The 23,395-nt window shown below is 65.7% G+C and overlaps 2 protein-coding genes across 2 annotated transcripts in view; one reads left to right on the top strand and one right to left on the bottom strand.

Annotated features, from left to right (window-relative positions):
• Window positions 1-2,196: 2,196 nt before the first annotated feature.
• On the top strand, window positions 2,197-11,040 carry PLD4 (phospholipase D family member 4). The gene is made up of 10 exons (XM_055417652.2): window positions 2,197-2,343; window positions 6,404-6,609; window positions 7,256-7,439; window positions 7,622-7,742; window positions 8,135-8,262; window positions 8,837-9,037; window positions 9,668-9,807; window positions 9,924-10,089; window positions 10,164-10,260; window positions 10,596-11,040. The coding sequence occupies exons 1-10, from the start codon at window positions 2,212-2,214 to the stop codon at window positions 10,796-10,798; spliced, it is 1,578 nt and encodes a 525-aa protein (XP_055273627.2). The 5' UTR covers window positions 2,197-2,211; the 3' UTR covers window positions 10,799-11,040.
• Window positions 11,041-13,690: 2,650 nt separating this feature from the next.
• The window catches only part of AHNAK2 (AHNAK nucleoprotein 2), a 33,393-nt gene continuing 23,688 nt past the window's right edge, over window positions 13,691-23,395 (bottom strand). The window contains 15 exon segments of the mRNA XM_088829864.1: window positions 13,691-18,050; window positions 18,052-18,128; window positions 18,131-18,366; window positions 18,368-18,493; window positions 18,495-18,531; window positions 18,534-18,563; window positions 18,566-18,642; window positions 18,644-18,810; window positions 19,284-19,554; window positions 20,014-20,292; window positions 20,347-20,731; window positions 20,779-21,098; window positions 21,227-21,742; window positions 21,895-22,119; window positions 22,180-23,348. Coding sequence (XP_088685990.1) covers window positions 14,271-18,050; window positions 18,052-18,128; window positions 18,131-18,366; window positions 18,368-18,493; window positions 18,495-18,531; window positions 18,534-18,563; window positions 18,566-18,642; window positions 18,644-18,810; window positions 19,284-19,554; window positions 20,014-20,292; window positions 20,347-20,731; window positions 20,779-21,098; window positions 21,227-21,742; window positions 21,895-22,119; window positions 22,180-23,348 — 7,695 coding nt within the window. The 3' untranslated portion in view covers window positions 13,691-14,270.

Below are 23,395 nucleotides of genomic sequence, written 5' to 3'. Positions count from 1 at the left end.
ACAGTCCCTGTGTTGTCTGCTGCTGCTGCTGCTAAGTCGCTTCAGTCGTGTCCAACTCTGTGCGACCCCATAGACGGCAGCCGACCAGGCTCCACTGTCCCTGGGATTCTCCAGGCAAGAGCACTGGAGTGGGTTGCCATTTTCTTCTCCGATGTGTGAAAGTGAAAAGTGAAAGTGAAGTCGCTCAGTCGTGTCCGACTCTGTGCGACCCCATGGACTGCAGCCGACCAGGCTCCTCTGTCCATGCGATTTTCCAGGCAAGAGCACTGGAGTGGCCTGCCACTGCGTCTAATTCCTCTTTAATTTAAAATTCCTTCCTGGGAGCTTCCCTGGTGGCTCAGTGGTAAAGAGTCTGCCCGCCAACACAGGAGACGTGGGTTTGATTCACGGGAGGATCCCACATGCCGTGGAGCAGCTTAGCCATGCTCCACAACTCCTGAGACCGTGCTCCAGAGCCTGGAGCTGCAGCCACCGAAGCCCGCACACCCGAGAGCCCCTGCTCCACAAGAAGAGAGGCCACGCACTGCAGCGCGAGGAGCCCCACTCGCTGCAGCTGGAGAAAGGCCCGGCACAGCCTCAAATAAAAAGTAAAAAACAAGCAAATAAAATGAAAACTCCTTCCTGAAGCACAGGCAGTGCATGTCAGCAGCTGTGGAGTCTAAGCTGCATGTGATGGCTGCTCGTTATGCTCTCCCCTGCAGTCTGCATGTCTGAGACTTTCTGCAGAGGAAACGTCTAATGAAGCAGCAGAGCAAGAGAAGATGCTGCTACACTTATAAAACTATGGCTTGGAAAATACGGCAAGCCCTTCAAACCTATGAGAAAAAGTCAACAAATCTTCACTAAAAACAGCAAAAATACAAACAGGGCTTCACAGAGGAGGCCCTGTGACCGGCAAGCATGCTTTGTCGTCAGGGGCCTGCAAGCTGCAGCCACACTTGACACGACTCTGTGTCTCCAGATGCAAAAATCACAGAGCATGATGGGAAAGTCTTCTGAAAATACCCAGCACGGTCTTGGAAAAATGAAGGAAAACGGGCCAGTAGACTCAGGTGTCCAGTGACCCTACCCGGGAGCATAGGCCATCTCGGCTGCGGTCTGGAGAGGAGGGCAGACCCCCAGGCTGAACTGGGACAGGGTGTCTGGAAGAAAGTGCAGGGGTCTGGGGGTAGCCAGTGGCATCTTCCCCTTTCACCTCTCAGCACACTCACACCAGCCCCAGGACTCTGCCTGGGAACCGATAACCTGTCCCTGGTCACCCGAAGGTCAGCACCCTGGACAGGGCCCCTGCAGCCCTGTCCTGCTGGGGTCTCGCAGGCAGGGCCTGGGAACACATCCTCTTTGAATGAAGGAGTGGGAAAGGGTCCTGTCCTCAGAGAGTCCCAGGCAGACAGGAGAGGGGGTGGGGCTAGGGAGGCAGAGACCCACACGGGGAACCCAGGCTGAGCAAATACAGCCAGCCTGCCTTTTCAGACAGCCCGGTGAGTGGCCGACCTGCATTCTCCAGGTCCCAGCTGCCTCCATTTCCCAGACTCCCTTGCAGCTAGATGCAACCATGTGACTAAGTTCTGAATCATGAGACATGAGTGGAAGTGCCCTGTGAGACTTTCAGGATGTCTTCCAGGATGTCTGCCCTTGTATCCTGTTCTGCTAGGAACAGGAGGCAATGACTGAGCTCCAGCAGTCATTGTGTGGCCATAAGGCTGCCAGTTAACCCTAGGGATTGGGAACTGAGAGTTGGACAGGCCTGGTTCCCAATGGTTGCAAAGCCAATACCATCCCTAGGTTGCCAGTATTATGGAGAAAAATAAACAGTGTTGCTCAAGATCTGGTTCTTTGAGTCTCGATGTATGCATGCATGCTAAGTCACTTCAGTCATGTCCAAGTCTGTGCAACCCATGGGCTGTAGCCTGCCAGACTCCTCTGTCCATAGGATTCTCCAGGCAAGAATACTGGAGTGGGTTGCCATTCCCTTCTCCAGGAGATCTTCCCGATCCAGGGATCAAACTCACATCTCTTAAGCCTCTGGCATCAGCAGGCAGAACATTAGCGCCACATGGTTTCACCAAACCTAACTCGGATGCACAGGCCTGTGACTTGGGGGTGGGGGTGGGGAGGGATTTTCTCTGGCCGTGAACGTTCTCAGCCCCACCCTCTGGAGGCTCACCCGGCCCCAGATGTCTGTCAAGGGTGCAGAGGGAGGTGCACAGGATGACGAGGAAGTGGCCAGAAGGGGAAGCAGCAGCTGCAGAGGGGAGGCAGGCGGTCACGATGATGGCCTGCAAGCTGAGGGCCTGCCCCTGTGGCGAAGCCAAGACGGATGCCACGGCGGGACCCTCGGAGGTAAGAGCCAGCGAGGCCAGGTGGGGGGGCCCTGGACTGAGGGTCCTGAGAAGGGGGCTTCGGTCCACTGCCTCCTGACCGGTGCTGCTAGCAGCCCTAGGCCCAAAGGGTCACGAAGCTCCAGTGGGGCCTGCGGACCATCCATTCCTCCGCTGGATGTGGAGCCAGGACCACAGGGCCTAGGGTCTCCTGGCGAGCTCAGCCTGGGGTGGGCAGCTGCACCCCAGGCCCTGCAGGACAGCAAGTCCCATCCTTTCAGCTGGGACCTGCCCAGCACAGGGTGGGGGGAGCTCGGAGCTGCCCCCCGGGGGCCTCCCAGCCCAACACAGCCTTGAGATGCTGGCGCTGGTGGGTCACCCTCTCCCAACAGCCAGTCCTACCCCTGGACACACAGGGTCCTCAGGGCTGAGCTTCCCAGAGCCCCCTGGCTGGTGGGCCTCCCCAGGCTCTTGTAGTTCACAAGGGAGTAGGTGGCCTGGCAGGCGCCTCAGCTGGGTGGCCCCCCTGGTGGGGCTGTGGGGGCAGGGCACTCCCACCCTCTCGTGAGCCTGGCCCAGGGCCCCGTGCAGGGCTGCACCCCAATCGCCTCTCCCAAGCATCAGTGAAGGGTCTGGGGAGCCCTCCCTGGGGCGGGGAGGGGATTGGCAGGCCCCCCAAACTCCCCTCTTCAGGATGTGGAACCCCTGTAGGGGCTCCTGGTGGGGAGGGGTGCCAGGCCTCGGGCTCTGAGTCCCCTCTCTCATTCTGGGGCTCCCCACCCCCCAGGCCCAGTTCCCATGGCTGCCCCTCCCCGATGGAGGCGGGCTGGGGGCCCTGCGGGAGGATACCCCCAGAGCCTGGGGCCTGTGCAACAGCCTGGCTCCCTGGGCCCCGGTGTCCAGCCGAGCTGCCTCACAGACAGGCAGTATGACCCCCAGGCCCAGGCTCTAGGCAGCGGCGGGCACTCGCTGTCAAGGCCAGGAGGGAGAGCTGCACCCGCCCCTCACAGCAGCCCCGGAAGGTGGCTGGTGGTGGGCGCGGGGGAGTGGGGCTGGGGAGACCATGCCACTGTGCACGGGCCCCGCCCTGCACTCCAGGGAGGGCAGCCTCAGCTCAGAGCTGGGGAGCATCCCGCTTGGGGTGGCATTTGAGGCTGCTTTGGGGAAGGGAACAACTCCAACTGGGATCCAGTCCGCCTGGCTTCCAGCTCCTCATGAGAGTGACCACTCTGAGGGGACAAGACCTCCGTCCCCAGCTGGCTACAGAGCCTTGGGGCAGAGGGAGACCCCCACCAGCATCAAGGGGTCCCGACTCAGCCCCTAGCCCCTGGCCCCCAGAAAACAACCCTCTCTCTGTGCCAGGTCCCCCATCCAGGACCAGGGTCACTGCCCAGCTCTCAGGAGGGGCCAGCACCAGGCCAGGATGGGGGGCCCAGCCCAGGGAGGGAAGCAGCTATTTATGAACCAGCATCGAGGGGACCCAGCCTGAAAGCAGAAATGGCGCAGACTTGCTGTGGCTGAAACAAGGAACTGAGATTCAGACACCCACACGGCCCTGGGGGGCGCCGAGGGGGAAACCAGCAGGTCATACGCGCCCTGGGCACACACAGGACACACACGCACACACACGCACACGTGCGCACACGCACATGCGCACACACAGACACGCGCACACACAGACACACACACACACGCACACGCAGACACACGCACACACATGCGCACACACACACGCAGGCACACGCGCGCACACGCACATGCGCACACACAGACACACACATGCGCACACACGCACACACAAGGCACACACATGCACACGCGCGCACACACAAACACATGCACACAGGCACACGCAGACACATGCACACACATGCAGGCACACGCACACACATGCGCACACACAGACACACGCGCACACGTGCACACGCGCACACACGCACATGCGCACACACAGACACGCACACGCACACACACGCAGGCACACGCACACACAGACACATGCGCACACATGCACACGCAGACACGCACACGCACACACACACACGCACACACGCACACACAAGGCACACACGCACACACATGCGCACACACAGACACATGCACACACACGCACACGCAGACACGTGCACACGCACACACACGCAGACACGTGCACACGCACACACACGCACACACACGCACACACGCAGACACATGCGCACACACAGACACACACACGCACACGCAGACACACGCACACACATGCGCACACACAAACACACACGCACACGTGCACACGCGCACACACACACATGCGCACACACAGACACATGCGCACACATGCACACGCAGACACGTGCGCACACACGCACACGCACACACGCACACACACAAGGCACACACGCACACACATGCGCACACGCAGACACATGCGCACACGCAGACACATGCGCACACACGCTCACGCAGACACGCACACGCACACACAAGGCACACACGCACACACATGCGCACACACAGACACACACGCACACGTGCACACACGCACACACACACATGCGCACACACAGACACGCACACACACGCAGGCACACGCACACACATGCGCACACACAGACACATGCGCACACATGCACACGCAGACACGTGCGCACACACGCACATGCACACACGCACACACACAAGGCACACACGCACACACATGCGCACACGCAGACACATGCGCACACACGCTCACGCAGACACGCACACGCACACACAAGGCACACACGCACACACATGCGCACACACAGACACATGCGCACACATGCACACGCAGACACGTGCGCACACACGCACACGCACACACGCACACACACAAGGCACACACGCACACACATGCGCACACGCAGACACATGCGCACACACGCTCACGCAGACACGCACACGCACACACAAGGCACACACGCACACACATGCGCACACACAGACACACACGCACACGTGCACACGCGCACACACACACATGCGCACACACAGACACGCACACACACGCAGGCACACGCACACACATGCGCACACACAGACACATGCACACACACGCACACGCAGACACGTGCACACGCACACACACGCACACACATGCGCACACGCAGACACATGCAGGCACGCAGGCACACACACACACGCAGGCACACGCACACACATGCGCACACACAGACACATGCACACACATGCACACGCAGACACGTGCGCACACACGCACACGCACACACGCACACACACAAGGCACACACGCACACACATGCGCACACGCAGACACATGTGCACACGCAGACACATGCGCACACACGCTCACGCAGACACGCACACGCACACACAAGGCACACACGCACACACATGCGCACACACAGACACATGCACACACACGCACACGCAGACACGTGCACACGCACACACATGCACACACATGCGCACACGCAGACACATGCAGGCACGCAGGCACACACACACACGCACATGCACACACACTCAGGCACACGCAGGCATAGGGCACACGTGTGCACACAGACGCATGCATGCACACACACACGTGCACACAAGGCACACGCGCACACACGCACACACAGGACACACGCACACACAGGACACATGCACTAATGGTGGGCAACGGACTCAACAGCTCCGGGCCAGGCCAGGGTGAGGGTCCACCTGGGCCAGGAATGGGGTCTGCAGGGTCCCCGCGACGTGGCCTCCCTGGTGCCCTGCTGCCCAGGAGCGTGGGGTCACAGCGCCCGGGCCCGGAGCTGCGGGTGATGCCTGTCACGCCACCCAGGGGCTGAGGCAGGGCCGGGCAGCCAGCACTGCAAGACTGGGGGCCCACAGGAGGGGCTGAGCCACCATAGAGCCCCTGGGCCAGAGCGCCTGGGGCAGAAGGAGCCACGAGGGGCCAGGACTCCCCGCCCAGGGGCTGCTGGCACCTGTCTGGAGGACCCAGAAACACGGCCAGTCCTCAGGCCATGGCCTCAGGCCTGCCCTGAGCAGCCCCACCTGGCGGCAGCAGAGTGGCCGGGACCTGCTCAGGAGAGTGTGGCCCCGAGGACCCGGGTGATGTCTTCCTCCAGGTGCAGGTGTGGGGGCCGCTCGTGCTGCTGTGCCTGGGTGCCGTGACCCTCACCTGCCTTCTGGGGCTGGGGTCCTCCCCTTCTGCCTGGAGCCAGGGCTGCCTTGAGGAAGGTCCCGCCAGACCCGGGGGCCTTGGCTCCCATGTGGACTGGGATCCTCCGGGAGGGGAGGCCCGGCGTTGGCATCAGCAGAACGACTCCTGCCGGTGAGCAAGCTATGGGCTCTGCGGGGCGGCGGCGGGCAGGCAAGCCCGCGAGGCTCTGCCCCAGGCGCCCCCTGCCTTCCCAGCCTGGGTCTCCCCAGAGAGACAAGCACCGCCCTTCGTCCCCTCCTCTGGGAAGAGGCAGGCTCCAGGAGGGTGGGCTGGAGGCAGGGGGAGTGGTCTGGGAGGGGGCGGCCCTCATTGTAAGGGCGGGATGGGGAGTGCTCTTGGCAGGAAACACAGGCTGTCACCTGGGACTTGGACTAGGGGGCCATCGCAGCCCAGGGCCCGCCCCTCACGCCCCCCGCAGGGTCGTGGAACCTCAGAACCCCCCAGCACACCCACTGACCAATCCTCTCCCTCTGGGTCAGCCTTGCCAACTCCAAGGGCCTCCACACCCGCAGATGCCCAGACCCAACAGCTCCAAGGGGAGCACACGGGGCTTGGGTGGGGGTGGGGACTGGCACCAGTCTCCCACTCGGGCAGGCCCCCCTGGGGCACTCCTGGTGTTAGGCCCACCCTGCCCCATTCAGCCTGCGGCCCGGCCCCCTCGGCCTGGGCTCTGCCTCCCGCTTTCTAACAGGGATGGAGCAGGTGACGCAAGGCTGGCCGGCCACTCCTACGCTCACACCTGGCGCCTCCTCTGCAGGCTCGTCCTCGTGGAGAGCATCCCCCAGGACCTGTGGTCTGCAGCAGGCAGCCCAGCTGCCCAGCCCCTGGCCCAGGCCTGGATGCAGCTGCTAGACACCGCCCGAGAGAGCATCCACGTGGCCTCCTTCTACTGGTCCCTCACGGGGCCCGACATCGGGGTCAACGACTCGTCTTCCCAGCCGGTGTGTGGCCCTCGCCCCGACTCGGAGCCTGCGGGCTGTGCCAGGGCCAGGCACACAGCAAGGCCAGCAGGCTGTCCGTCTGTCTGACTGAGCTGTGGGCAGTCGGGGACACCTTGGGGGAGATCTGGGCCCCTCCCCGTGGGATGGAGTGGTCTCTCTCTCACCCTGTCCTGCTGTCACAGGGCGAGGCCCTCCTGCAAAAGCTGCAGCAGCTGCTGGACAGAAATGTGTCCCTGGCCGTGGCCACCAGCGCCCCAACCCCGGCCAAGAACTCCACCGACCTGCAGGTCCTGGAAACCCGCGGTGGGTGCCCGCCGTCCTGGGCCCAGGGATCAGCAAGAGCTCTGGGGCTGCCTGGGGGGAAGCTGGGAGCCTGGGGCTGCAAGCAGCTCCAAGTGGGCTTCCCCGGAGGCTGGTTCCAGGGGCCGGACGTGTCGTTTCCCACGGGGCGGAGCACAGAGTGGCCTCAGGGGCCTACTGAGTCCAGCTGCTCTGAGCTGTGGGTGGAGGCTCAGCTGGGAGCCAGAGGCCACGGGGACAATCCCCACAGAGCCAGGCCGCCTGGGGGGACCCCGGGCCGACCAGTGCCTCTGTCTTCCCACCTGTGAAGTGGGGGTGAGGACGCCATCCGTGAGGAGGAAGGAACCGGGCTCAGCACAAGGTGGGCTCACCCCACCGCCCTGCGCCCTCGTCAGGTGCCCAGGTACGACACGTGCCCATGGGAAGGCTCACCAGCGGCGTTTTGCACTCCAAGTTCTGGGTGGTGGACGGGAGGCACATCTACGTGGGCAGTGCCAACATGGACTGGCGGTCCCTAACACAGGTGAGTCCCCGAGCCCCGGGAGCGGAGGCCCTCTGGAACTCGTCTGCCCTGGCACCCCTGACGTTCCCGAGTGGGCAGTCATCCCGGGGGACGCAGGCAGGTCTGTAACACCCCTGCGGTAGAAACACCTGGAGGCTGGTTACAGGACTCTAAAGGCACTGCTGTGGAAGGTCGCTTACCCGCCTGGAAACATGGTCAGGTCACCTTGTCCAAGGGGCCATGCGGACAAAGCAGGAACCCTTTCGGGAAAAGCAGCGCCTCAGCCATCAGTCAAAAGGCTGGCAGGGGTTGTCAATAGCAGTGAAGAACGAGTTGTTTTTCTGTAGGCGCTGATGCTTTCTATTGTTTCTCGGCAATGAACATTTATTGCCCTTGGATCATAATGTCTGAGAAAAGCAGGGACCCGCTGGGCTCCGCTCCCTGTAGCTCCCCCTGCACACGGGGTTTCCACGATGGTGCTGCAGACCGGCCACCCAGTGGGGGTGTGCACCTGCCGGGCAGCCTTGGCCCGTTTGTGGGGGTCCGCCCAGCCCCACAGAGGGCCCCTCCCGCAGCCCTGCCCGGGTGCCCACAGGTGAAGGAGCTCGGGGCCATCATCTACAACTGCAGCCGCCTGGCCCAGGACCTGGAGAAGACCTTCCAGACTTACTGGGTGCTGGGGGCGCCCAGGGCCGTCCTCCCCAAGCCCTGGCCTCGGAACTTCTCCTCCCACATCAACCGCTTCCAGCCGCTCCGGGATCGCTTTGACGGGGTGCCCACCACCGCCTACTTCTCGGTAAGGGCGGACAGGCCCGGAGGCCCTTCTGAGCCCCTGCTCTCTGGCCGGCCACGCCCACCGGAAGTCCCGCCCACCCCGGGCCTGCCCTGCAGACCACGGCATCTGCGAGGTCCGGGGCTGTGGTCCTGGGGTGACCCCAGCAGAGGACGTGGCCATCGACATCCACGGGAGACAGGCGGCCTGGGTGGCGGGGGATGCCCTGTGGCCCTGGGAACCTCCACGCACATCGCTGGGTGGGGTCTGACTCAGGACCAGGAAGGTCCGACGGGGAGGACCAGAGCACCAGCGCTGCTGTCGCTCCGCAGGAGAGGAGAGGGACCTGGGGGGCCGGCAGCCACAGCTACCAGCCAGGAACCTCCCTGGGGTACACGGCAGCTACCCCAGTACTCGGCTGCAGTGGAGACCTGGCCTCAGAGGCAGGGATGCGTCCCCAAATGTGGGAATCCGGCCGAGCTGCCCAGGGAGCTTCCTCCAGGGTCAGGCCAGCCCAGGGCCCCACCCCTGTGGGCCGCGCCTCCTGCCTTCTTCCTGGTTCCCAGGGCTGGAGGGTGGGTGTGTGGTGGGGTTGTGGGCCCAGTAACCGAGCGGTTCAGAACTAGGACCCTCAGGGACCTCTCTGGCCCACAGGCATCGCCGCCCGCTCTCTGCCCCCATGGCCGCACCCGTGACCTGGATGCACTGCTGGCAGTCATGGGGGCTGCCCGGGACTTCATCTACGCCTCGGTGATGGAGTACTTCCCCACCACGCGCTTCAGACACCCTGCCAGGTGGGCCAGCTGGGGGCCGGGCTGCCCTGTCTTCTCACCTGTAGGAACCCCCTCGGGGCAGTCCAGCAGGGCCCCGCCGGCCTGAGGGCCCTGACCCTGCCGTGCCCTTCCCCCAGGTACTGGCCAGTGCTGGACACGGCGCTACGGGTGGCGGCCTTCAGCAGGGGGGTGCGCGTGCGCCTGCTGGTCAGCTGCTGGCTCAACACAGACCCCAGTATGTTCCCCTTCCTGCGGTCCTTGCAGGAGCTCAGCAACCCCGCGGCCAATGTGTCGGTGGACGTGGTGAGAACCCGCCCCTGGGCCGGGCAGGGCAGCGGCCTCTCCGCCCCCTGACATGCCCTCTTTGTTTCCCCAAGAAAGTCTTCATCGTGCCCGTGGGGAACCATTCCAACATCCCCTTCAGCAGGGTGAACCACAGCAAGTTCATGGTCACGGAGAAGGCGGCCTACATAGGTGAGCCGGGCGGCAGCCTGCGTCCTCCAAGGCTCCATGCGAGGCCACCCCAGCCTGCATGAGGCTCATGTCCCCCAGGAAGGGGGCCTGCATGTGGAAGGGCTCAGGGCTCTCCATGGAGGTGGCCAGCCCGGTGGTCAGCTGGCCCCCTGGGCAGGTGGGTAATCCCCGCATGGAGCTCCCCGAGCCCCAAGTTTGCCGGTGGGCAGGGGTGGGGCCCCTCAGGTGAAGAGCTGGCTGCACTCCTCAGTGGCCGCAGAGGCCTCCGGGCTGGGCGGGGCAGCAGAGGGACCTGTGGGGCCCTGGCCCCAGCCTCCTGCACCCACCGCCCGCAGGCACGTCCAACTGGTCGGAAGATTACTTCAGCAGCACCTCGGGGGTGGGCCTGGTGGTCAGCCAGAGGGCCGCCGGCACCCAGCTGGGGGTGAGCAGTGTGCAGGAGCAGCTGCGGCAGATCTTCGAGCGAGACTGGAGCTCCCGCTACGCCGTGGGCCTGGATGGACAAGCCCAGGGCCAGGACTGTGTTTGGCAGGGCTGAGGTTCGGCCCTTCCTGGCAGTGGGGTGGGGCCTCCTTGCCTTGCCTGGCCCCCAGCCTGGACTCTAAGCAGCTTCACCTGCACAAGCCCTGGTCAGGGGCGAGACTGCCCAACGCAGGGCGGACACAACCCCCCCCCCCCGCCTCCTCCAGGGAGCCCTCCGGGATGCCCCTCCCTGACTCCCACAGAGCCGCCATTCCTGTCCACAAGTGGGGCCTCTAGAAAATGTGTGTGCCTCTCTGACTCTCGTGTGTGTCTGCTCTGAGGCCACGCCCGCTTTTGCTCAGCCTCGATCCACCTGCGAGGGGCCTGTGTCTATGAGGCCACACCAAGGCGAGGCTAGGCATCTACCGTGGGAGCCCTACTCTCTCTGGTGTCCAGTCCCGGGCCCACAGGAACCCGGGGACAGATCAGGGAACGGGTTCAGCAAGGAGAGGGGTCAGAGTCCTGTGGAGGCCACGCTGCTGTGGCAGCCTGTCCGGTGCGTGGGACCAGGAGCGGGGAGTGACACCAGGCAGGGTGCGGCCTGATGCAGCCCCACAGAGCTCACCCTCCCCGAGCCTCACCCGCACCTGCCCTGCAGAAGCGGGACCGGAATCCTGGCCCAATGACTCGTGTCTGCCCTTCTGCTAGAAGTGTGGGTCAGAGGCCTGTCTCAGCCCCGGCTCACCACCTCCTGGTTTGTGATCTTTGCTTCAGAGCCTGCCTGCCCTGGCAGAGGCCCCCAGGCCACCTGAGGCTAGAGCTCTGGGCTGGTTCAATGTCCAAGAGACCCTGGCAGCTGAGGGAGCCATTGAGTGGATGCCAGGTCCACCCCGAGCCGCCACCACTGGGTCCCAAGTCCTCGCAACCTCAGAGAGAGCCAGCGAAGCGGCTGTCAGACAGCTTGGATATGAGCATCCTTGCCTGCCAGGACAGTCCCCAAACCCCGCCAGACCCGTGGGGGTCAGGAGAGGATGCCACGGCTCCATGTGGGCCTCCCAGGCGTCCAGCGTGTCTGGGAGCTGGTCTGTGCGTGAGCTGCCCCCCGTGCCCACCCCCCTGCTGCCCCGCCCCAGCTGTGCCCCAGGAGCAGCGGAACCCTAGACCGCTCTGCTCCTCCGGCCGCTCGGCCACGGTCCAGCTGCGACAGGGAGATGGTGAGGGCCCACAGCCAGGGCAAGCCCTGCCCCACACGTGGTTGGTCTGGTGGCCAGCCGTGGAGGCCTGCTCCAAAGCAGAACACCCTGTCCCCCTTCTAGATGAGGCTCAAGAGGCCTGGTGGCTCCTTCTGGGGTGTGGGGGACAGAGCCTGCCCCCGAGGACCCTGGACCCAGGCCCTTGTGTGGACAGCTCCGCTGCCTGGACGGGGGGCACTGGCCGCCTCACTTGGGACGGGTGGGAGGAACAGGCGGTTAGTGGCACAGGGCTCACAGCTCTCGCCGGGGGCTGACCCCCGCTGCGGGACGCAGGAAGGTGCTGTGAGCTGTCCATCAGCCAAGCCCGAGGCAGGGCCCCTCGAGCAGCCTCCAGCCGGCAAGGAACTGACCACCGCCGGCAGCTCCATGAGTTTGGAGGCGGCTCCTTCCCAGGTTGTATCTGGAGATGAGACAGGGGCCTTCTGGGACGCGGCTGAGCCTGGACTCCCGACCCACAGGGACGGGCGTGGAGAGGTACACGGTGTGTAGCCCCTCACGTGTGGTAACATCACACAGCGCAGGCGACACGCACATGTAGTCACAGAACGGGGGCCACCTGGACAGCGGAGGGCGCCCCAGGGCCTCCAGCACCTCGGCCCCGATAAGTCAGACGTGACTCTGTGTGCAGAGGGGCGTGGAGCCCACGAACCAGGCTGACCCCGCTACGGTGTTCCCGGGGGGCTGGGCTCCCTGCTTCTCTCCCAGGGCCGGGAGAGGCTCCTGTAGCCTCCTGGACTGCAGGACCAAGTCCCCACTGAGTACCCGCCCCCAGCTTCCAGAGGGCTCCACATCCCTGACTGGGGGCCCCTTCCCCGCCAGCTCCCATGGGAGATGTGACCTCCCTCAGGAGGGAGGGCGGGGGAGGGGAGCGGGCTGCCCTCTGGGCCCAGAGTCCCCCAGCATCCCCGCCCTGCCCTTAGTGCTGAGAGCAGCTGCCTCTCTCTGAGCAGAAGGAGGCAGCTCCAGGAACCTTCCCCGGGCAGCAGGGAGGTGCCCAGGTCTCCAGGAAGCCTCTCCGGGCAGCAGGGAGGGGACCAGACTCCAGGAACCTTCCCCAGGCAGCAGGGAGGTGCCCAGGTCTCCAGAAACCTTCCCCAGGCAGCAGGTATGGGGCCAGGCTCCAAGAACCTTCCCTGAGCAGGAGGGAGGGGGCCAGGCTCCAGAAACTTTCCCAGGGCAGCAGGGAGGGGACCAGCCTCCAGGTTCCCCCATGGAGAGTTGCACGCCTACAGGCCCAGAAAGGGCATCTGAAGGCCACGGGGAGGAGTTGTGATCCTGAAGGGCTCTAGGACACTCACTTGACCTTGTTCTGAGTCTGCTCCCATGGGCAGCTGGCGAGAATGGCCACCATGGTGCAGGGAACCCTGAGCTGGGCCGCTGTGGTGGGCGAAGACCCAGCAAAGCCTCCGGGCCAGGGCCCTCCGCCCTCTGGGCCGGCCACGGGCTGCCCCCAGCCCCTGTGCTGCCCACAGCCCTCGCCTGGAGCAGCCTCCCACTCAGGGCCACCTGTCCCTGGCCTCGCGGTGGAGCCCTGGGCCCGCAGCTTCCTCCTCGGGCTCTCACAGCTGCGGGTGGGGAGAAGGGCCCAAGCAGACAGACAGGTGGGGGAGTTCCCCCGACTCTGCTCGGCAGACCAACCTAGCAGTGCTTAGGGGGTTGTGTGCGGGGAGCAGAGATGGGCTCCACCCAGAACAAAACACCTTGCAGCCGTCACGGGAGGGGGGCAGCGCTTTATTTATCGTCCGTTCGGTGTCCAGGGAGCAGCCAAGTGGGTCCCGTCTTCAGGCACACAGAGGGGCTGGGGGCCATGCACGCCGGAGAGGGCAAGTGGACGCCCACGGATGTCCGGTGGGAGCTCATGGATGGACGCCTGGACCACCTCGGTGGCCTGCTACCCCCAGCCCAGCGTGGGCAGCATCACTCAAAGCATCCCAGGGCTTGCCTCGATGAGATGGCCCGGAAGAGTGGACTGGTTCTAAGCGGGCAGGGAGAGGGTCTCCTGGACTGTGGCAGACGCTGCCAGAAACAGGGAAACAGCCTTCACCAGGAAGCAGCAGTCATGTCCTTGAGGGGCTCGTGGGCAGGGGTCTCAAGTAACATGTGTCCAGTAAAGACCCTCAGGATTCCGGGACCCTCCTGAAGCTTTGGGAAGCAGCACACTGGGGGTCCCGCTTCAGCAGGGGCAGGGGCCCCTCTGCTCGCAGCCAGCTCCTCTTCGTCCTGGCTCTGGGGGTCATGGTGGACACTTGCATCCACATGCGGGGCTTGGGGCACAGCCTCCACTTCCTTCCGTCCTCACTGGGCAGCGGGCCCGGGCGCAGGGTTGTCCAGGGCCCCTGGGGCCCCCGGGTCTGGCTCCAGCAGGATGAGCTCCGTCCTGGCCGTGGACGTGACCATGGCCCTGGCACCCGGCACCGCCTCCTCCCTGTCCTCGGGGGAGAAGCTCTCGCGGGCGTCAAAGAAGGTGGCGGCTTCTTCTTGCAGCTTTTGCTCTGCAGGAGCCGCCTCATCCTCCGAGCCCTTGCTTTTCTTGGTGGGGGAGGAGGAGAACCCTAATTTGGGAAATCGGAACCAGCCTGCCTTCTCAGGTTTCTTGGGCTGCTCTGCCTCAGGCTGCGAACCCAGTGGGGTCTGGACAGGGGCCGGCCCGTGGGCTTCATCTTTGGAGTCGGCACGTGTCTCTTCGGAGGAAGAAGAGAAACCGATGCTGGGAAGCCAAAACCGGAACAGACCGGAAGACCTCTTACCTTCCGGCTTCTCTTTCGGGGCCTGGCCTACTTCGGCCAGGCCCACGGCTGCCTCCTCGCCGTCCTCTTCTGGGGGAAATTCGAGGATTTCTGCGGGCTCCTCATCAGAGCAGCTCTCCGTACCCGGGTGGCCAGAGCGCAGGTCGGTGGTGAGTGCTGGACCTCTGGGTACGCTGACGCTGGACGAGATCACTTCAAACGGTTCTCCGGTGTCTGGCTGCAGGTCTCCAGAAACGGTGTCTGCTCCAGGGGCAGTGTCTTCGGGAGCCTCCTGCAAGCCCCCTGTTGGCTGGGAGTCTTGGACCCTCCCCTGCGTGGGGGGCTCAAGGATCTTCACTTTCAGCAACGAAAATCCATAGGAAGCCGTTTGGATCTCGGACGCAGGGATCTCTGATTCCCGCACAATCTGGGTGGAAATGGCCTCAGGTCCCGTGCGGTTGGCCGGCTCTGCCGTCACCCTGCCGTGTATGTCGACCCCGGCACCCTCTCCCTGAGCACCGTGAATGTGCACTCGGACCCTGGAAGCTTCCGGGGAGAGGTCAAAGGCCACAGGCTGCTCCCCGGGGGTCCCAGCGCCGGCCTTCAGGATGCTGGCAGCCCAGGCTCCTCCGCTCTCTGTGCGCAAGGCGTCGTCCAGGCTGCTCCCGGCACACTGCACCTCCCGCACGGCGGGGATGAAGACGTCAGCCTCAGATCCAGGGTCAGGGAAGGCGAACCTCGGCATGCTCAGCCTCGGCAGTTTGACAGTTACCACGGAGCCCTCCCAGGGCTGACCCACGCTGACCACGGAAACCTGGGACGGCCCGTCGGTCCTGGATACCTTCAGTTTCACGGGGCCTTCGGGCTGGCAGGACCATTTCTCCGACCTCCCCTCTCCCCCGGCGAGGTGCAGGCCTACAGGCCTAGCAGGAGGAGCTTCCATTTCTGAAGGTGCTCCGCTGGGCATCCGAAGTGGAAGGGAGCCTTCGCCCGGGCGGACCCTGACCTCGGAAGTGGACAGGCCCACAGGTGGTGCCTCCAGAGGAGGCGGGTGCGGTGTCGAGCCTCTGCCGTCTATGTTTATCGTTAGCACGCCCGCACGAAACACACTCTTCTCAGCTGCCTCCAGGGGCTCAGGTGCCTCCACCTCTGACCCCAGAGGCCCCGGAACCTTGACGGGAGCTGGCCCTTCTTCCCCCAATGCAGGCGTGGCACTCAGCGCCGCAGGCATCCCCTTCTCCCTGGCGGGGTGCCGGATGATGGGCAGGTGTAGGGCGGGCATCCTGAACCAGCCCCCTGGAGCAGCTGTGCTCCCTTCCGTCGGGGCGTCCACACCTGGAGCTCTGCACAATGGCTGGAGGGGGTCTCCTAGTGACTGGGCCGTCCCCTCGCCATGAGGCTGGCTGGCTGAGACATCCCCAGACCCGTGCCCTTGGCTGCTGTCCCCCAGGGGCAGGTCGCGTGCAGAGTCCAGCCCCTGAGCATCGCTGGGCGGGCACAGGGCAGGGGGTCGCACTGTGGCCCCAGCCTCCACCGCAGGATCTGCTGCTTCGGGGCTAGAAAACCCGAACTTTGGTCGATGAAACTTAGGAAAAGTCACCGGAACAGAAGATGCAAGGAATAGGGGGCCCACGGGGCTGGCAGGACTAACAGGTGGGTATGGAATGCTCTCGTGGGGGTGCAAAATGGCAGGACTTTCTCTATCCTCCTGAGAACACACCGGGATTTCTGGAGGGAACTGTGTGGCGCTGGGAACAGCCACCTGGTACCTGAGGAGAGTGACAGCCTCCGAAGAGACGGACGAGGACGCAACGTGAAAACGGCTGACGTCAAGGCTGCCAGAGGAAACACCAGGCAAACCCACGCGGTGACACGGTAGGGACAGTTCATGACGGGAAATATCCGGCAAGGCAGGATCCACAACAGAAACACCTGGGGGCGGAGAAGGGTGAGCATCACCTTCAACCATGGTAGAACCTCTCGAAGATTTCCCTGGTGAGGAAAACAACTTCGGGAACTTAAAATAGGGCTTCCTGACGGGGATCTTCACATCTTCGTCACTCCTCAGTGTGCAGTCCTTGGAAGAAACCTCCTTGTCCCCCAGGGACAGGTCGCCCTCTAGCTTGGCGCCCACAGCATGGGTGTCCAGCTCCACGCTGGGCAGCGACACCTCCACCTCGGGGGCGGCCACCTCGGCCTTGGCGCCCTTCAGGTCCAGCTTGGGCCCCTTGATGTCCACCTTGGGCAGCATGACGCTGGGCATCTGCACCTTGGGCAGGTGGCCCTTGATTCCGACTCCCGCCGCCCCTTCCTTGAGCTCGGCTTCGGGAAGCTGGCCCTCCGGCAGCTTGATGCCCGCCTCGGTGGCCTTGACCTCCAGCTCGGCCGAGGGCAGCTCCACGCGGACCTCACTGGTCTTGACGTCGGCCTGCACTGAGGGCACGGACACCTCGGCCTGGGCCTTGGGCAGGGACACGTCCACGGCAGCCTCGATGGCCTTGCTGGGCGCCGACACGCCGAAGGACGGCATCTTGAACTTGGGCATTTTGAACTTGCTGTCTCTGGCGGCCACCTCCTTGTCCCCCAGGGACAGGTCACCCTCCAGCTTGGCGCCCGCGGCCTGGGTGTCCAGCTCCACGCTGGGCAGTGACACCTCCACCTCGGGGGCGGCCACCTCGGCCTTGGCGCCCTTCAGGTCCAGCTTGGGCCCCTTGATGTCCACCTTGGGCAGCTTGACGCTGGGCATCTGCACCTTGGGCAGGTGGCCCTTGATTCCGACTCCCGCCGCCCCTTCCTTGAGCTCGGCTTCGGGCAGCTGGCCCTCCGGCAGCTTGACGCCCGCCTCGGCGGCCTTGACCTCCAGCTCGGCCGAGGGCAGCTCCACGCGGACCTCACTGGTCTTGACGTCGGCCTGCACCGAGGGCACGGACACCTCGGCCTGGGCCTTGGGCAGGGACACGTCCACGGCGGCCTCGATGGCCTTGCTGGGCGCCGACACGCCGAAGGACGGCATCTTGAACTTGGGCATTTTGAACTTGCTGTCTCTGGCGGCCACCTCCTTGACCCCCAGGGACAGGTCGCCCTCCAGCTTGGCGCCCGCGGCCTGGGTGTCCAGCTCCACGCTGGGCAGTGACACCTCCACCTCGGGGGCGGCCACCTCGGCCTTGGCGCCCTTCAGGTCCAGCTTGGCCCCCTTGATGTCCACCTGCGGGGCCTTGATGTCCACCTTGGGCAGCTTGACGCTGGGCATCTGCACCTTGGGCAGGTGGCCCTTGATTCCGACTCCCGCCGCCCCTTCCTTGAGCTCGGCTTCGGGAAGCTGGCCCTCGGCAGCTTGAGCCCCCTGGCGGCTTGACCTCCAGCTCGGCCGAGGGCAGCTCCACGCGGACCTCACTGGTCTTGACGTCGGCCTGCACCGAGGGCAGGACACCTCGGCCTGGGCCTTGGGCAGGGACACGTCCACGGCGGCCTCGATGGCCTTGCTGGGCGCCGACACGCCGAAGGACGGCATCTTGAACTTGGGCATTTTGAACTTGCTGTCTCTGGCGGCCACCTCCTTGTCCCCCAGGGACAGGTCGCCCTCCAGCTTGGGCCCGCGGCCTGGGGTCCAGCTCCACGTGGGCAGTGACACCTCCACCCGGGGGCGGCCACCTCGGCCTTGGGCCCTTCAGGTCCAGCTTGGCCCCCTTGATGTCCACCTGCGGGGCCTTGATGTCCACCTTGGGCAGCTTGACGCTGGGCATCTGCACCTTGGGCAGGTGGCCCTTGATTCCGACTCCCGCCCCTTCTTGAGCTCGGCTTCGGGAGCTGGCCCTCCGGCAGCTTGAGCCCGCCTCGGCGGCCTTGACCTCCAGCTCGGCGAGGGCAGCTCCACGCGGACCTCACTGGTCTTGACGTCGGCCTGCACCGAGGGCAAAGACACCTCGGCCTGGGCCTTGGGAGGGACACGTCCACGGGGCCTCGATGGCCTTGCTGGGCGCCGACACGCCGAAGGACGGCATCTTGAACTTGGGCATTTTGAACTTGCTGTCTCTGGCGGCCACCTCCTTGTCCCCCAGGGACAGGTCGCCCTCCAGCTTGGCGCCCGCGGCCTGGGTGTCCAGCTCCACCTGGGCAGGACACCTCCACCTGGGGGCGGCCACCTCGGCCTTGGCGCCCTTCAGGTCCAGCTTGGGCCCCTTGATGTCCACCTTGGGCAGCTTGACGCTGGGCATCTGCACCTTGGGCAGGTGGCCCTTGATTCCGACTCCCGCCCCCCTTCCTTGAGCTCGGCTTCGGGCAGCTGGCCCTCCGGCAGCTTGACGCCCCCTCGGCGGCCTTGACCTCCAGCTCGGCCGAGGGCAGCTCCACGCGGACCTCACTGGTCTTGACGTCGGCCTGCACCGAGGGCAGACACCTCGGCCTGGGCCTTGGGCAGGGACACGTCCACGGCGGCCTCGATGGCCTTGCTGGGGCGACACGCCGAAGGACGGCATCTTGAACTTGGGCATTTTGAACTTGCTGTCTCTGGCGGCCACCTCCTTGCCCCCAGGGACAGGTCGCCCTCCAGCTTGGCGCCCGCGGCCTGGGTGTCCAGCTCCACGCTGGGCAGTGACACCTCCACCTCGGGGGCGGCCACCTCGGCCTTGGCGCCCTTCAGGTCCAGCTTGGCCCCCTTGATGTCCACCTGCGGGGCCTTGATGTCCACCTTGGGCAGCTTGACGCTGGGCATCTGCACCTTGGGCAGGTGGCCCTTGATTCCGACTCCCGCCCCCTTCCTTGAGCTCGGCTTCGGGCAGCTGGCCCTCCGGCAGCTTGACGCCCGCCTCGGCGGCCTTGACCTCCAGCTCGGCCGAGGGCAGCTCCACGCGGACCTCACTGGTCTTGACTCGGCCTGCACGAGGGCAGACACCTCGGCCTGGGCCTTGGGCAGGGACACGTCCACGGGGCCTCGATGGCCTTGCTGGGGCGACACGCCGAAGGAGGCATCTTGAACTTGGGCATTTTGAACTTGCTGTCTCTGCGGCCACCTCCTTGCCCCAGGGACAGGTCGCCCTCCAGCTTGGCGCCCGCGGCCTGTGTCCAGCTCCACGCTGGCAGCGACACCTCCACCTCGGGGCGCCACCTCGGCCTTGGCGCCCTTCAGGTCCAGTTGCCCTTGATGTCCACCTTGGGCAGCTTGACGCTGGGCATCTGCACCTTGGGCAGGTGGCCCTTGATTCCGACTCCCGCCGCCCCTTCCTTGAGCTCGGCTTCGGGAGCTGGCCCTCCGGCAGCTTGAGCCCCCTCGGCGGACTGACCTCCAGCTCGGCCGAGGGCAGCTCCACGCGGACCTCACTGGTCTTGACGTCGGCCTGCACCGAGGGCACGGACACCTCGGCCTGGGCCTTGGGCAGGGACACGTCCACGGCGGCTCGATGGCCTTGCTGGGCGCCGACACGCCGAAGGACGGCATCTTGAACTTGGGCATTTTGAACTTGCTGTCTCTGGCGGCCACCTCCTTGTCCCCCAGGACAGGTCGCCCTCCAGCTTGGCGCCCGCGGCCTGGGTGTCCAGCTCCACGCTGGGCAGTGACACCTCCACCTCGGGGGCGCCACCTCGGCCTTGGCGCCCTTCAGGTCCAGCTTGGCCCCCTTGATGTCCACCTGCGGGGCCTTGATGTCCACCTTGGGCAGCTTGACGCTGCCTGGGCTGCGGCCTCCGGCGGCCTCGGGCCTTGCGGGTCGACCCCAGGCGGCCGAGGGCATTTTAACTGCGTCCTGGCGGACCTCTGCCCCCAGGGACAGGCCCTCGCTTGGGCCCGCGGCCTTGTCCAGTCCACGCTGGGCAGCGACACCTCCACCTCGAGGGCGCACCTGGCCTTGGCGCCTTCAGTCCTTGGCCCCTTGATGCCACCTGCGGGGCCTTGATGTCCCCTGGCAGCTTGACGCTGGGCATCTGCACCTTGGGCAGGGCCCTGACACTCCCCCGCCCCTTCCAGCTCGGCTTGGCAGCCCCTCGGCAGCTTGACGCCCGCCTCGGCGGCCTTGACCTCCAGCTCGGCCAGGGCAGCTCACGCGGACCTCACTGGTTTGACTCGGCCGCACCGAGGCAGACACCTCGGCGGCTGGGCGGGACCGTCACGGCGGCCTCGGGGCCTTGCGGCTGCCGCGGAGCCCGACCTGGCTTGACTTGGCTGCCTGGGCCACCCTCGCCGGGCCTGGGCGGCCTCCACGGCGGCCCGTGGCTTCGGGCCCACGCCGAAGGACGCACTGACTGGGCATTTGACTTGCGCCTTCGGCCACCTTGCCCCCGGGCAGGGCCCTCCACTTGGGCCCGCGCCGTGCCACTCCACCTGGGCAGTGCCCTCACCCGCGGGCGCCCCTCCCTTGGCCCCTTCGGCAGCTGGCCCCCTGTGCCCCTCGGGGCCTTGATCCACCTGGGCCGAGGGCACTCACGGCAGGGGCCCTTGTTGACTCCGCCCCTGCTGAGGGCTGGCACTGGCCTCGGCCTTGAGGCCCGCCCGGCGGCCTTGCCTCGCTGGCGGGGGGCACCCAGCGGACCTACTGGTTTGACTGCTGCCCGGGGCCACCTCCTGGGCCTGGGCAGGGCCCTCCACGGGCCCGGGCCTGGGGCGCCGCACGCGAAGGACGGCATCTTAACTTGGGCATTTTGAACTTGCGCCTGCGGCCACCTCCTTGTCCCCCGGGCGGCCCCTCCACTTGGCGCCCGCGCCTGGGCACTCCACCTGGGCAGTGCCCTCCACCCGGGCGCCCCTCCCTTGGCCCCTTCGGCAGCTGGCCCCCTTGATGCCCCTCGGGGCCTTGATCCACCTTGGGCCGAGGGCACTCACCGGGCTCCTTGTTGACTCCGCCCCCTCTTGGCCGGCTTCGGCCTGGCCCTCCGGCAGTGACGCCCGCCTCGGGGCCTTGCCTCCGCCGGCGAGGAGCCACGACCTTGGTTTGACTGCTGCCCGGGGCACCCCTCGCCGGGCCTGGGCGGCCTCCACGGCGCCCGGGCCTTGTGGGGCTCACGCGAAGGACGCACTTGAACTTGGGCATTTTGACTTGCGCCTGCGGCCACCTTTGTCCCCCAGGGCAGTCGCCCCCTTGGTGCCCCGGCCTGCTGCCGTCCACCTGGGCAGGCCCTCACCGAGGCGCCACCCGCCTTGGCCCCTTCGGCAGTGGCCCCTTGAGCCACCTCGGGGCTTGATCCACTTGGCCGAGGGCACTCACCGGAGTCCCTGTTCCGACTCCCCCCCCCTCCTGACTCGGCCGGGCCTGGCCCGGCAGTTACGCCCGCCTCGGGGCCTTGCCCCACCGCCGAGGACCCACGACCTTGGTTTGACTGCTGCCCGGGGCACCCCTCGCCGGGCCTGGGCGGCCTCCACGGCGCCCGGGCCTGGGGTGCTCACGCCGAAGGACGCACTTGTGGGCATTTTGACTTGCGCCTTCGGCCACCTTTGCCCCCAGGGACAGGTCGCCCTCCAGCTTGGCCCCGGGCCTGGGTGTCAGCTCCACCGTACTGTGACGGCAGTTTGTTGTTTTTTATCTGCTTCCTGGATCTGTGTCACTTTGTCTGCTTTCCCTTCCTTGGCTGGTGAGCCGCCGAATGAGCGCAGCTGGAACGTCAGGGTTCTGGCCCTCCATTCTGTGTGCTCCGCGTCCTGTCCGCCCTCCCTGCTGTGCTCTGCTGTCTTCCCGTCCGAGGCCTCCTCTGCTGCTCCGTCCCGTTTCGTCTGCTCCGTTGCTCGTGGGGCCATCTTCTGTGACTCTGTGTCACCTTCCTCGTCTCCCTTGGCCCCGGCATTGTCGGCCGAGGCCTGAGTCCACGAGGGTCCCCCGTGCACCGGGGCCGTGCCGTCTGTATCCTCCAGTACTGTTTCCTTGGCAACCCTGAACGTGGGTGTCTTTAAGCTGGGGATGTGGATGCGGAATTCTGGTTGGCCATTCTGGTAGCCGCCCTGGTCTGCGGAACCCTGCAGAGACACCCTGGCAGTGCCTACCTGCGGCCCCTGAGTGTCCTCCGTGGCTCCCTCCCTGGTCTGGCCCGGCAATGTCCCCGCCTCTGTGTGTTCCTCCGCCAGAGTCTTCTGCGGTCCCCTGGCCTGTGTTTTCTTCCTCCACAGTCTGGGTGCGGGGCCCGCCCCATCCCTTGCGGGTCCCTCGCCGGGCAGAGAGGGCTCTGCGGGGGCCTCGGCCTCCTCGGGCAGTCCTGCGCTCACGTCCTCTCTCTCGCCACGTCCGGCCACCCTGACGGCTTCATGTTCGGCCTCCGAGGGCCCTGTCTCCTCCAGCAGCTCTGCTGGGCCCGCCCTGCCACGGTCGCCCCTGCCCGACGGGCTCTTCCCTGAGCCCACCCTGAACCTCAGGCTGGGGAACCGTCTCCTCCACTGGCTGCCCGGCTCCTCCCCCCGGGCCGGCTCCTCTGCGGGGAGCGGGGCCTCTGTGTCTGTGCTCGTGGGCGACAGGTCGGGCCCCCGTCCCCGCTCGCAGGCCTCCGAGGAGCTGTGCGACCTCCGGGGCCCTGGCTTGCCCTTCAAGGCTTGGAACTTGGGCCAGGAAAGCCGCTCCCGCTGGGCACGCCGGCGCCTGCCCGCCCTGGGCTCGGGGAGGAGCCTCTGCTGGTCCGCATCCCCCTGCAGCGTCTTCGTGGGGGTCTCCGTGCACCCGTCAGCGACGTCCTGGTCCTGGAACAGGGAGAGCGAACCTGTTGGTCCCGAACAGGGAGGCGGAG

This window comes from Moschus berezovskii, chromosome 21, assembly GCF_049115385.1.
Source record: "Moschus berezovskii isolate FMDL1 chromosome 21, NW_MosBer_1.0, whole genome shotgun sequence".
NCBI lineage: Eukaryota > Metazoa > Chordata > Mammalia > Artiodactyla > Moschidae > Moschus > Moschus berezovskii.
The sequence above is the reverse complement of the archived record's forward strand: the minus strand, read 5'-3'. Positions and strand labels throughout refer to the sequence as shown.

What these genes read in the sequence shown, in the direction of transcription:
- PLD4 (XM_055417652.2), top strand. Translation starts at nt 2,212, where the DNA reads ATGACGAGGAAGTGGCCAGAAGGGGAAGCAGCAGCTGCAGAGGGGAGG. An exon ending in CAGCAGAACGACTCCTGCCG is followed by an intron (nt 6,610 to 7,255) that starts GTGAGCAAGCTA and finishes CCTCCTCTGCAG; the next exon opens with GCTCGTCCTCGTGGAGAGCA. An exon ending in GGAGAAGGCGGCCTACATAG is followed by an intron (nt 10,261 to 10,595) that starts GTGAGCCGGGCG and finishes CACCGCCCGCAG; the next exon opens with GCACGTCCAACTGGTCGGAA.